Here is a 14,960-nt window from a genome sequence, read left to right on the forward strand (position 1 = left end):
TGTCCTTTGGGACATAGTCTCCAGTCCATCCAAGATGATTGCTAGTTGATTTGATTGCCTCTTGGTTGTCTTGGGAGGCAGAGAGCTATCCTTGGAAGGGATAGGACGACTGAGGTTCTGTTTGAAGGGGGGTAGCCGAACCTGGATGGTGGAGCCCCATGGGGGAGGGGAGATACCCAAATGGATGGGGTTCAGAAGGAAAACTCAGCAGTACAATTGGCTCTCCTTTTTCAGTGACAGCTGACGTGAACCGTGCTGGAGCTCAGGCTGAAGCCTCACCAGTCACCCACCTGCTTGTCCACCTTCTCCCCACCCCTGCATTGCCCAAGGCTGAGACTTTTTCTTCTTTTCCTCTAAGAATCTTTCTCACCACCCAAATACCAAATAAACAAACGTTGTGAAAGTTCTAGAGTGCTCGAATTTATTGCGGGGTAGGGATACAGGGAGACGTGTGGATAGAATTGGAAAAGGAGAGTCCCCTAACTGAATGGCTCTGTGGAATCACCTTACCTCCCTACCCCCACATACATGAACATACGCTTCAAATTCTCTGACTGAGGTGGAGCAGAACAGAAGGGAAACCCTCCCTGAGTCCATATTCTGATGCTCTCTCTTCATCTGACAAAAAGGGACAAACCTTTTGCTTCGGAAACAACTGTCTCCATGGGAACAGGGCAAAGAGATGGGGCTCTGCTGTATGGTTGGGGCAATATCCCCCATTCTGCAGATCCCTCTCCTGTCCCCCTATAGCAGTTCTCCCTTCTACTTCTAAACTCTCTTAATTCTAGTGACTTCCCAGAACCAGGAGAATGTTATACACAATAACAGAGATGATCAACTTTGACATACTTGGCTCTTCTCAGCAACACGATGACCTAAGACAACGCCAAAAGATTTGTGATGGAAAAATGCTATCCACACCCACAGAGAGAACTGTGGAGTCTGAATGCAGATCAAAGCACACTATATTCTCTCTCTTTTTTTGTTTTTTTCTTTCTCATGGTTTTTGGTCTGATTCTTCTTTCACGACATGACTAATATGGAAACACAGTCAATATGATTGCACATGGATAGCCTACATCAGACTACTTGCCATCTTGAGGAGGGGGCAGGGAAGGGGGAGGGAGAAAACAATTTGAAACTCAAATCTGATAAAAGTGAAGGTTGAAAACTATTTTTACTTGTAATTGAAAAAATAAAATACTAAGTAAAATAAAATCAAATAAAATTCTTAAAACAATTCTGGTGACTTCCCTTTCATAATTACCTCCTATTTATCCCGTATATAACTTATTTATACATATTCATTCCCTTACTGTCTCCCCCATTACACTGTGAGCTCCTTGAGGTCAGGTACTGTCTTTTGTCTCTTTTTTCATCCCTTATGCCTAATCTGGCACGTTGTAGGCACTTAATACATGTTTGTTGACCGTCTGACTCCTCCAACAACCACCAAAGGCTATTAGGTGACCTAACACCTAACATAACTGGATGTCAAGTCAGTATGACTTGAGTTCAAATTCTGCTGAAGACTCTGGGCAAGTCACTTAAACGTTCTCAGTCTCAACTTCCTCATCTATAAAATGGAGACAATAACACCTATCTCACACTGTTGTTGCAAACCGTAAAACATTAAATTCGTACCAGTTTTTATGATTATTGGTCAATAATGTATGCAGTGTACTATGTTAGGTGCTAGGGAAAATCAAAAGTTTAGATTCAACTCAATTGAATCCAACTAATATTTATTAAGCACCTACCGTATACTAAGTTCTGTACTGAGTGATAAAAATAAAAAACAAAACATAAAATAGTCCTTGCTTTTGCAGAGTTCACATGGGGGAGAGAGAGGCAGTATAGGCATAGATAAGTAAAAAGTAATTTGGGGGTGGAGGGGGCTGAGCACAGTTTACTAAATAAGATGATCAGAAAACTGGGAGAAATTTGAGCTCAAGCTTCCTAGGAGTTAGAGATATGGATAGGCAGAGGTGAGGAGGAAAAGCATTGCAGACATGGAGTATGGACAATTTAATGACACACAGGAGATAGAATGTTACATGTAGGGGAATAGTTTGGCTGCAGTGTAGAATGAGTGGGGGTGGGCGAATGGTGTGATAGTCTAAAAAATAGGTTAGAGCCATATTGTGAAGGACTTTAAATGACAAACAAGAGTTTTTATTCTATCCTAACAGGGGTGGGGAACTTGCAGGCTTGAGGCCATGTGTGGCCCTCTAGGTCCTCAAGTGGGTCCAAAGTTTGGATTCAAAGGGCAGCACTTGAGGATCTAGAGGGCCACATGTGACCTTGAGGACACAGGTTTCCCAATCCTGCTAGGTAATAGGGAAGCACTGAAGCTTCTTGAGCAGAAGGTGACTCAGGGTTGTGCTGAGGTCAGCTCTTAACTGGCTAGGGACAGTCCATTGTTAAACTTTCAGTGTGAGCATTTATATCTCAGAAAATGTCAAATGTTACAAATTAGAGTCTGATTTACTTTTTTTTTTATTGTCTAGATTAAGAAAGTGATAGAGAAATGCTAAATGCAAAAATGTATTTTTTAATTTTAAATTAACTTATTTTTAGTTTTCAACATTCACTTCCGTAAGATTTTGAGTTTCAAATTTTCTCTCCCTTCCTCTCCACCCTCCTCCCCAACATGGTGTGCAGTTTGATATAGATTCTACTTATCATTCATATTAAACATATTTTCACATTAGTCATGATGTAAAGAAGAATTAGAACTAATGGGAAGAACCCATGAGAAAGAAGAAACAAAATGAAACAACAAAAGAAAAGGAGAACAAATAGTCTGCTTCCATCTTCATTCACACTCCAAAGTTCTTTCTCTGGATGTGAATAGCAAAAAATGTTTCTTGTGTACAAATCTTCCCTCCCACCCCACTAAGTTGATTCTTAAACATTTACCAGTATATCACTATCACATTTCCTTGTCTGTTCTTTAGGACTATCAACTTGGAACTTTGTGGAAAATAGATTAGAAAGGCGTGAGATTGGAAGGAAACCAAGAGATCATCTAGGAGACTTTTGAAATAGCCCAGATGGCATGAAGGCATGAAGCAGGTTGGTGAGCCATTTGAGTAAGGGAAGGGAAATGGATGTGAAAGTTGTAGAGGTAGAACGAAAAACGCTTGGCCATGGACTGGATAGAAGGGCTGAGGGAGAATCTAGAGACTTGGATGACTTTGATGGCATGGTCACTGATACCATGGAGTTTACAGTCTAATAGGAGGCTATGATCAATTCTAGAATACATAATATTGTATTGTGAGGTGTGAGGGGAGAGGTCATTATTCACAGAGGATTCAAAGAAGCCTTTGTGGGACATGTGGATACATTTGAGTTGGACTTGATTGAAAGTAGAGTGAAAGGGTGATCCTTGGGGCACAGATTCTGAGGAGACAGGAACTAAAATGGACATATGATAATGGGTTATTTCTGATCTGAAAGAAATGATGAATATGGTCAATACAGAGAGGCAGAAAAAGACTTATGTGGGCAAAATAAGGTAAGTAGAGCCTGGAAAGCGATATGCACAATGACTTCAATAATGTAAACTGAATGAACTACCACAAAGTAATCAAAAGTGAATGTTAAGAACGTCCAATGAGCAAGCTTAGCCCCAAAGAAGAAATGCGAGAAGAAGCCCTTTTGCAGAGAATGGGTGTCCACAAATGTGGAATATTGCATTAGATGTCAGGTTTGGGGCTTTTTTAAATGTATAGATCTGCTTTGATGACTTTTTAAAATTCTTCCTCTTTTTAAAATAAAATTATTTGTTATAAGGGCTGGCTTCTTGAGTGAGAAGAGGGAGAGAGATTAAAGGGGAAATCTAGATGATGCAAAAACAAAAGATATCAATAAAATTTTATTCAAAAATAAAATGATTGGATGAGGCTAGACTTGGCCTAGAAAGTTGGAAATAAATGGTTTGGAGTTCAGAAAATCTAAGTGACTAGCCAGGATACTTTAGGAGCCTAAAGTCTGGCAGGGCCTGTGATGGAAATTGGCTGAGATCATCTATACTGTGAATGAATATTTGCTAAACCTTCAGGAGTCCCACCTCCCTGACATTCACAATCCCATTTCCAGGTCCAGCTTAGGCAAAGTCAGGAAAGGAGGCTGAATTGGCAGTAAAGACAATTGGTCATCCCTTCAGATGGTCAGTAGGAGATCAAGGGGGGAGAAGACCAAGCCCTGATCATGTGAATGGACTGTAGGTTTGGGGTGGGGTGGGGTGGGGAATCAAGCCTCAGTGGGCAGGTTAGAAATTCTTCCTATCAGAAGACCTTTTTGAAAGACTTCAGAATTTTCATCATTTGTGACCTCAGGGCACTGGTGATGAAACATGCTTCCTACCCCTCTGAGAGATACTAGACCATAGGTATGAAATCAGACATTATCAGAAATGGACAATGTGTTCATTTGCTTTAACTGTATTTCTTTGTTACCAGAGAGGCTGGGGGAGAAGGAGAAAAAGAGTCACTGGAAAGGACAAAAATGTAACTTTTTAAAGAAATTATCATTGAATATTTTTAAAAAGTAATTCTTTGCCTCACTGGCATTGGTACCCAGACCACACTTACACACAAAGACAGTCCCAACTATGACTTCCTCAGGCTTTGTTGAGAGTATATAGAGTTTATCAGATCCTCTGTGGGCTTCACCAACAGAACCTCCAGAGCACAGGTGTGCTCAAGGCTCTAGAACTTGGAATAGGGGACAGTCCTTCCCCCTAGGCGGCTTATGGCCTTCAACTGTCTTCTAGGCAGGTGTGGTTCCATCTATGTCCACAAGATAGCAGCACTAGCTCAGAATATCATACAATGGTGGCCCATGGAGCACAGAAGGAAATGAAAGATAAAAGTTAGCTAGGCAACTTGACTTGTAGTTCCAATGGGAGCCATGAGCAGAGGCCAACATCTTTAACCCAGAACTATGCCCTGCCAGCTCCCAGGAGTGTGAGGATCCATTTGTTTACATTTGTTTTGGAGCGCTCTGAAGGAAGACATAGCAGATAATGTGGGGCTCTTGTACTGGGCCAACTGGAACTAGCTACCAACCCAACTCTGGCCTGGTGCCTGGCCCACCCTCCTCCAGGAAGGTTCTGCAGGGCTCCTGGAACTCCCCACTGGCAACGATGCCCTGGGCCAACTGTTGAATGTTGCATGTCAAGCAAAGCTGTTGAATAGGGTTCTGTTGTAGGTAGCCAATAAATACCACCTCCCATTGAAGTTTAGGAATAATATTGACGACCAGCTGTGACCCTGCTGGAAGGGGAGTGTACAGTGCCTTGAGAGGAAGGTAGTCCTTGTTAATGAATGAATACATGAATGAATGAATGAATGAATGAATGAACATTTATTAAGCACTTAATATTTTCAAAGCACCATGTCAAGTTGGAGATAGAAATTGATGATCAAGACAGTTCTTGTGCTCAAGGTGCCCAAATCTAATAAAGAGAAATTACACACACACATAGGAAACTTTAGCTACAAGTCAGGTGGAAAAGCCCCATGGTCCTTAGGGTACAGCAACAAACCCAGTGGAGGCAAGAACTTTCTTTTGTGGGTCTTCAGTAGCTTTAGCTGCTGAGGTGGGCAGTTATCAGGTCACATTTCCACAAGGGCTCCTGCTATTCATGATAGCTGGGGAGGAGGGGCACAGGGTGATGGAGATGGTTTGATCCAACTAGCATGTGCCACTTCCTCTCAAGATGCCACTAAACTGGCTTACCTCCCCCCAAAGTGCTATTTTCCCTGCTGAGCAGAGGACATCCCCCTCATCTCTGCAGGAGTTGCGCCCTGGCTTAACTGCCTGCCCTTCTATGTCCCAAGAACCATGCACAGAAACATCAGCTCTGGCTTCCACCAACAGAGGTTGATGACTGTAGGCTGTAGGTTACGTGGTCTTTGATCCCCCACTCCATTCATACAAGGGGGCTACACACATTTTGACCAGATTTCCCAGTTTTAGCACTGAATTCCTTCATGGCTTTCAGTCAGGTGCCATCTAACCCTAACGATGAAATCTATGCCTGTCTTGTAAAGTTTTCTAGAATATTCTGAGCAATGGACATAGTTTGATCCAGAATTACTTAATTATCAACAGAAAAGACTGAGGAAATAAATTAGTTCATCATTCTATCGGTCTCCTCATTAATAATAACAATAACATTTATATAGAGTTTTAAGACTTACAAAGTGCTTTATAAATATTATTTAATTTGATCCTCACAACAACTCTGGGGGTAGGTACTATCATTATCCCCATTTTGCAGATGAGGAAACTGAGGTAGAGGTTAAGTGACTTGCCCAGGGTCACATAGCTAGTAATGTCTGAGACAAGAATTGAGCTCAGGTCTTCCTCACTCCATGTCCATTGCTCTATCCACTGAACTACCTAGTCATCTCTGGGGCCATTGATTCTCTCTCTGGTTTCTTGCCTTCATGTTTTAAAATTTCTTCTTAATGGCCTTTCAAATGGTCCCTCATATTTTATTTGGCCTGAGTGCCTACATGACTTTGCAGCTGATCTGCCAACACCTGTGCCTTCCTGTTCTGGCTTGGGCCTGTTTCCACTTTAGGAGGAATGTTCCTTCCAGGCAGTAACTTCTGGGTCAGCCAGGCTGGGTTTTTTCCACACACCTGGTATTTTTGCTCCTGGGCAGACATTTACACATTTAGTCTAGGCTTTCAACTAGAGCAGTTTAAATAGATTCCAGGCTTCCCGTGGGTCATTGTCTTTTAAAGTCTGCCTTTCAATGTTTCCCTAACTCGTACCCCCAGCTTCCTTTTGTAAAGCTGAACAGTCTGGAGATAAGTTTCTTGGCTTGTCTCTCTCTCTCAGCAGGAGCCGGTTGTGTTCACTCTTGTAGGGTGGTCATATCTGGTGCCAGGATCTGATCTTTGGAGATCTTAGAGAGAATTGAGTCAGAAGGGTAATGAGGAAACAACTGTGTTGTCAGGAGTTAAGGAGGAAAAAGGTAAGGAAACAGAGGCAGCATTGGATTTAGACCCAGAAGTGACCCTAGAGGTCATCATTGTCCTAGTATCTAAGGCAGAATTTGAGCCTCAGTTTTCCCAATTCCAAGTCCAGCACTCTATCCACCACAGCAGCAGGTGAAATCTCTGAGCTAGTTTCCCAAATCTGACAAAATCCCACTGGAGAGGGAGGATTACTATGGTCAGGCAAAGTGATAAACTAGGGTGGTGGGTGATCACTGAAGAGACAGAGATAGCAGCAAAGTGACTAAGTATGGAGCCCAGGTGGAACAAGAAATCTAACATCACCATGAGGGGTTGATGGATGATCTTGGAGAGGGAGAGGGGTCTGAATGACTAAAGACCTCAGTCAGGTACTAGAGTAGATTCAAGGAATGTTGGAGCTGGGGAAGATGGGTTAATGACAGGTAAGGAAGAAATGGTAGTATTCTATAGGGTTAGAAAAATAATAATAATGAAATTCATATAGAAGAGTTTAAAAGTAAAAAATCTCAAGGGAAATAATGACAAAAGCAAGAATATTGCATATATTACCTATAACAGATCTCAAACCCTGTTGTAGAGCAGTAATCACCAAAATGATTTGGTATTGGTTAAAAAATGGAAAGTTTGTTCAGTTGAACAGATTATGTCCAAAAGCAAACAAACATGGTGCTCCATGTTCCCAAAGATCTCAGTTACTGGAGTATGGACTTACTATTAGACAAAACCTGCCGGGAAAACTGAAAAGCAGTTTATAAAAGAAAGATTAGTTACAGACCAACATCTCACACAATAGACCAAGATAAACTCTAAATGAATCCATGACTTAGGCATAAAAGATGTCTATTTAAGCAAAGTAAAGGAGAAAGGAAGAAATTACCTTTCAGATCTATGGATAGAATAGTTCATGCTAAACAAGCAATATAGAATTGTAGAAGACAAAATGAACAATTATAAATATATATACATATAAATTTTGGCACAAACAAGTTTAATGCAGTTAAAATGAGAAGAGAGAGATATTTGGGGGGGGGGGTTTAAAATCTTTGCTGTAAATTTCTCTGGTAAAGGTCTTAGATCTAAGATATATAAGAAACTGAAGTGATTCCAATTTATAAGATGAAGAACCATTCCCAAATAGCTAAATGCCCAAAGGTTGTGAAAAAGCAATTTTCAAAGGAAGATCTTGTAAGAAATAATACTCCAAATCACTAATGGGGAAAGGGGATGGGAATGGGGAAGGCTTTATTAATAAACCTGCTATGTGCTAGGCACTGTGTTAAAAACACTTTATAAATATTATCTCATTTATTTAATCATAATGACTGTATTGATAATAATAAATAGAAAAATGTAAATTAAAGCAACTCAGGTTCTATCTTCAATACATGAAATTGGCAAAGATGATGAAAGAAGAAAATGACAAATGTTGGAGGTGCTGTGTGAAAACAGGCATACTGAACCACTGTTAAAGGAGCTGTGAATTAGTCTATTCATTCTGGAAAGCAATTTGGAACTATGCTCCAGAAGTTACTAAATTGTGCATACATACTCTTCAGCCTAGCTGTACTACTACTACTAGATCTGTACCCAAAAGAGAACAAAGAAGAAAAGGACTCATATGTACAAACATATTTGTAGCAGCTCTTTTCATAGTAGACAAAAACCTGGAAACTAAGGCATGTTCAACTATTGGGGATGGTCAAACAAATTGTGGTATATAAATGAAATGGGATATTATTGTGCGATAAGAAATGATAACATGGACAGTTTCAAAGGAAACTGAGATGACCTCAGTGAACTGAGCCAGAGAGAAGTAATTAGAACTGAGAGAATTGTGTGTGTGTGCGTGTGTGCAGTGACCAGATATTCATCAGGATTACTGGAGATGACCCAGGATGAGGCAATTGGGGTTAAGTGACTTGCCCAAGGTCACACAGCGAGTGAGTGTCAACTGTCTGAGGTGAGATTTGAACTCAGGTCCTCCTGACTCCTGCACTGGTGCTCTATCCACTGCACCACCTGGGTGCCCAAACTGGGAGAATAATTTATACAACAACCAACAACATTATAAAGAAAAACAAAGCTAAAAGAGAAAGCTTGAAGATGAAACACACCACCCAATTCCTGCCAAAGAAATGATGCATTTTAAAATGCAGAGAAAGACAAACATTTTTAGACATTGTCACCTATGGGAATTAAGTTTGCTAGACTTTTTTTATGGTGACAAAGGATTAGAAATTGTGGGGACCCCCCCTTAGTTGGGTAGTGACTGACTGAACAAGTTATGATACCTAATTGTAGTGGAATACTACTGTGCTATAAGAAATGACAAGTAGAATGATTTCAGAAAAACCTGGAAGGATTTCCCTGAAAGTGAAGTGGGCAGAACCAGACAAACAGTGCATAACAATATTGTATGATGATCAATCAGTAATACAATGATCGAAAACAACTCCAAAGGACTCATGATGAAAAAATGTTATCCACATCCAGAGAAGCAAATGATGGAGTCTGAATTGAAGTATACTATTTTTCATTTTATTTTTTAAAATTTTTGTTGATGTCTTCTTTCACAACATGACTAATATGAAAATATGTTTTGCATGGTTGCATGTATATGACATCAAACTACTTACTGGCTCAGAAGAGAAAAAAAGAGAAAAAGAGAATTTGGAACTCAAAATTTTAAAAAATGAATGCTACACATTGCCTTTACACTTAATTGGGAAAAAAATAAAACATTATTTTAAAAAAAGGTTTAGTAGATTGTGATATTTGTTAAAAAGGGTGGATTTTTTAAATTGTTCGTTTGGTGGAGGTGTAGAGAGGGAGAGATATTTGTAAAATGCTTGTAAAATTAAAAAAAACAGACTTTAAAAAACTTTTAAAAGATATGAAAGAAGATGGAGGTGGGGTCAGGATTTGTTAGCAGTCACTTGGTAAGTATTATTAAGTGCTTACCACCTGCCAAATACAGTACGGAGTACTGGAGACATAAAGACAAAACAGACCCTTACCCTCAAGGAGCGTACATTGGAATGAGTGAGAGTAGGAGCATCAGTAGCAAGTTTGGAGATTCAAAGACAATGACTTCCTATGTAAAGCTCTTTGCAAACCTTCAAGGGCAATATGAATTCAACCTATTATTACAGAATAGAGCTTACATTCAAATGGGTTCCCCCTTTGGAATGTAAACTCATTGAGAGCAAGGACCTTCCCCCCTCCCACTTTGTATAATAATAGGTAGTACTCATATAGCACTTGAAGATTTGCAAAGCACTCTACGTATGTCATTTCACTTGAGCTTTACCACTACCTGTGAGCTCAGTGCTATTATTACCTTCATTTTACAATGAGGAAACTGAGGCTGAATGGTTATGCTGCTGCCCATCAGGGGCATGTAGTAAACGCTTAATAAATGTTTGCTGATTGATTGTCTGATTGATTGGGAGACAACTTGTACATATTAAAGTCTATACAAGATATCCACAGATTAGATGGAAGGAAACCTTTAGAAAGGAGGCCCTGGAGAAACAAAACAGGAAAAGCTGCCTGCCACAAATGGCATTTGAAATGTGTCTTAAAGGAAGCTAGGGATTCCAGGGTTGAAGGTGTGGAGGAAGAGCACTCCAGGCTTGGAGGATGGCTGATGCCACAGCACAAAAATCTCTCAAATTTGTGATTGCTCAAATTTGTCCGTCCTCTTCCTTTCCATACCACTGCTTGGGATCAGGTTAGGTTCTTATCATCTCTTCTTTGAGCTACTCTAATAGCCAGCTGACTAGCCTCACTGTCTCCTGTGGATTATTATTTATCACTGTTTGAACGCTACAAAATGACCTAATAAACTTCTATCTAAAACTATAAAACAAAAGTTTTTGCATTTGTTCTCATGAACCACACTCTTTTTTCTCTTCCTCTCCAAATCCATTATACACATAACCACCCACCTTATCTTCATGGTGCCCCACTTTGACCATGTAACAACCCTGCTCAAAATTTTGAGTAGCTCCCTAGTGAGCACTGAATAACATGCAAACTCTTTAGCCTGGCATGCAAGGCCCTCCATAGTCTAGCTCCAATGTGTCTTCCCAGTCACTTCATACTATTCTGTACTGCCCTCTCCATTCCAACATCCAAGCTAAATTACTTGTCCCTTATCCCCATCCTGCCCCCTCTTATTGACAAATGAACTCCTTCCATACCTAATGGAGACTACCTACCCCATCCCATTTCTACCTTTTAAAATCCTCTTCTTCCCTTAAGTTTAATTCACATAATACAGTTATACTACTCTCTCTGTAAAGTCTGCTCTGATCACCCAATTAAATGTGATTGTGCCTTTAGATTTCTCATGGCACTTTATACCGACCTATCTTTTGCATTTTTTTTTTTTAGTTCACCATTTCAGTCCTGTCTGACTCTGTGACTCCATTTGAGGTTTTCTTGGCAAAGATAATGGAATGGTTTGCCATGTCCTTCTCCAACTCATTTTACAGATGAGGAAACTGAGGCAAATAGGGTTAAGGGATTTACCTTAGTTTATATATCTAACGAGTGCCTGAGTCCAGATTTGAATTCAGGAAGATGAGTCTCCCTGACTCCAGGTCCAGCATTCTATCAACTTCACCCCCTAGCTGCCCCATCCTTTGTATATATTACCTAATTTGTATTCTAGTTATCTATGCATCTTCCCCTTGCCATACAATCTTAGGGGTGAAAGGAACCTCAGAGAACATCTCATTTGATCTGTTTTTGCTTCCAGAATCCTTTCTACAACCTCCTAACAACTGATCATCCAGGCTCTGCTTAAAGACCTGCAGCAGAAGGGAACCCATCACCTCTCAGGGCAGCCCTTTCCACTTTGGACAGCTCTTATTTTTAAAATATATGTATTTTTAAATTAATAGGTATTTATTTTTTTCTTCCTATCACCTTCCATCCCTACTAGAAAAAAAAAAAGAAAAACCCAACACTTGTAACAAATATGCATAGTCAAACAAAACTCCCACATTTGTTGTTGAGTCATTTCAGTGATATCAGATTCTGACTCCATTTGGGATTTTTTGACAAGGATACTGGAATGGTTTGTCATTTCCTTCTTCAGCTCATTTTATAGATAAGAAAGCTGAGACAAACAGGGTTAAGTGACTTGCTCAGGGTCATACAGCTAATAAGTGTCTAAGGCCAGATTTGAACTCAGGAAGATGAGTCTTCCTGATTCAAAGTCCAGTGTTTAATCCACTGTATCACCTACCTATTCAAATTCTCCAAATATGTATGTCTCATCACTTCTCCATTGTGTTCATCAGAGTTTTCTTGAGTTTCTCAAAATTCTTCATGATTACAACGTGGTTGCTATTGTATTGTAGATTGTTTTCTTGGTTCTGCTAGCTTCTCTCTGTATTAGTTCACACAAATTTCCCAAGTTTTTCTGAAACTGTCTCTTTCATCATTTCTTATGGCATAATAATATTCCATTATATTCAGATATCGTAATTTGTTCAGCTGTTCTCCAGTTAATGGGCACCCCCTTAGCTTTCAGCTCTTTGCCACCACATAAAAACCGCTATAAATTTTTTTATGCTATACAAGTCCTTCCATCCCTCCACCTTTTTTTAACCAAATGGACAAATTAGGGCTCTTTGCAATTACTGCCCACTTCTGCCCAGAGGAGTCAAGCAAAGTCTAATGAACCTCTCTGCCACTTGACATTCTTAGAACTGAAGACTGCCAGAATGTTCTCTATTAAGTTCTCTCTTTTCCAGGCCATGGTAGGCCTAATAGGGTATAAGTGGAAATTGGAGCTGGTGCTACAATCCCTGGCTATCCAGCCTTATCCCCCAACCATTCTTCATATAGCATGATCCTATGTCTTAATCCTTTGTTTCTCCAGAGAAGGATAAGATGCAGAAGAACAAGAATGAGGACATGGTGCTGACATCATTCAGGAAGTTATCTTAGACAGACTGCCGATAGAAGTGATGTTCACTTGGAAGGGTAGTATAAACAGAGCACATGAACCTCTCTGCTCTGGATAAAGATAGAAAGACATTTCCCTTGGCTCCCATAATGAGATTCTCCCAAGATTTTTAATTCCACAACAGATAGAGAGCTCTGTAGAGTTTCCTTGTGCCCTGACCTTGGAAGGATTTCCCTAGAGCATCAAAGGCTCATTCATCTTTCAAGGAGACTCAAGAGGGGAACCAATCCAACTGGTGCCAGGGTACCAAGTGTCCCGCAGGGTTCCTGGGTAGACACAAAATCTTCCACTCTATTGAAGAACCACTCAACCCACTCCCAAATGAGCATAGTACATCCCCTTGGTCCTTGGTAGCCCACAGAATTTAGGCATTCATTCTCCTTGTCCCTGGAGCTTTTTGACTGGCCAGGCAGAACATGCTCCATAACATCTACCTCCACTGCACTGGGATGGGTCTAGAGCACCTCTGGACTTATTGCTTGACATAATACTGATCAGAGTTCTAAAATCTTTTAGAGTGTTTTTTCTTATAATGTTGTTGTCATTATATTAATTTTTTTCCTAGTTTTGATCTTGTCTAGGCATCAATTCACTAAGGTCATCTCAGTTTCCTCTGAGGCTGTATTTCAGTCTAATAGCCTCTTTCCTGTACTGAAGTGATCTGAGATGGTGCTACTTTCCTCTCTGGGACTAGGGCTGAAATTTCAGCCTGAGGAAAATTGGGTCTTGGTAGGCCTAGCAAGCTATAAGTGGAGATGGATCATACTACAGAGAAAGGCAATTTGCCTTCAGTCCTGATATCTTCAATGTATTTACACACCAGGAGTCCCAATCCAGAATTGTTCCCCATTCCGCAGTAAGATGCTTGAATACAATAGTTTAGCCTAGTGAAAGTTAGGAAAGAAAAAGTTTAGAAGCACAGGGCCACTCCTTTTCCTTGCCTGTCCCCTGCTTACCACAGTGCCTGGCACATAGTATGGGCTTAAAAAATGTTTGTGAATTGAGTGCTGGGAATTTGAGAGCTAGAAGGAATCTAAGGAAGCAAGAGGGTCAACCTTTGAGTAAAACTGGACTGCCCCATACTCTCCCTGCTACACAGACTAATCGTTGGTGCTATGAGGGGACACAGAAAAAGCGTACCCAATTCTATCATGTGAGATGGCACTATCTGAAAGCAGGGAACTCCCATGTGGAAGATACATGAGAAGGGGGTACAGTATGGCATAGTAGAGAAAGTGCTAAACTTAGAGTCACAAAACCTGGGTTCAGATCTCAGTTCTGAAACTTCTTTGTGACCTTAGGGCAAGTCACTTAATGTTTGGGTCTCAATTTCTTCATCTGTCAAATAAGTGACTTAGAATAGAGGGTAGCTATAGTCTTTTCCCAGCAGTGAGGTGGTATAGTGGTGTCTGGAGTCAGGAAGACATGAGTTCAAATGCAGCCTCAGACACCTTACTAGCGGTGTGATCCTGGGCAAGTCACTCAACTTTGTTTGCCTCACTTTCCTCATCAGAGGAAAGAAATGGCAAACCACTATCTTTGCCAAGAAAACTCCAAACGGAGTCACAAAGAGTTGGACGGGACCAAACAAGAAGGGCAGAGGATGCTTCCCTCAGCACCTGCTCCAGTGCATAGCACTTCGAAGTCACAAAGGCTTGCCCAAATTGAGCATAAGGCTCCGTGAGAATGGGGTACAGAATCCCAGAAAGGGGAGGACTATGGACAAGAGAAGAAAGAGCTAGGAGACAAAAAGAACTCTGCCTACTTCACAACTTTAGGAAAAGGGTTTTGAAGAAAAGAAGTTAGGTCTTAAAGTTCTCATGCTTGTAATCAGGGCTTTGTTTTGTTTTTAAATCATGAAACCCATGTTATCCTAGGTTTTAAAAAATATATGTTGTGGCTGATACAGGAATTTCCAATTTCTTGCTTTCTCAATGCGTGGAGGAGAGAAAGGTGGGAGAGATTTAGAACTG

At 40.5% G+C, this 14,960-nt stretch overlaps 1 protein-coding gene across 1 annotated transcript in view; it reads left to right on the forward strand.

Moving 5' to 3' along the window:
- The window catches only part of LCNL1 (lipocalin like 1), a 10,220-nt gene extending 9,817 nt beyond the window's left edge, over positions 1–403 (forward strand). Inside the window, exon 7 of the mRNA XM_072633063.1 lies at positions 235–403. Coding sequence (XP_072489164.1) covers positions 235–237 — 3 coding nt within the window. The 3' untranslated portion in view covers positions 238–403. The remainder of the gene's footprint in view (positions 1–234) is intronic.
- The last annotated feature ends 14,557 nt before the right edge of the window (positions 404–14,960 follow it).

Source organism: Notamacropus eugenii, chromosome 1 (genome assembly GCF_028372415.1).
Source record: "Notamacropus eugenii isolate mMacEug1 chromosome 1, mMacEug1.pri_v2, whole genome shotgun sequence".
NCBI lineage: Eukaryota > Metazoa > Chordata > Mammalia > Diprotodontia > Macropodidae > Notamacropus > Notamacropus eugenii.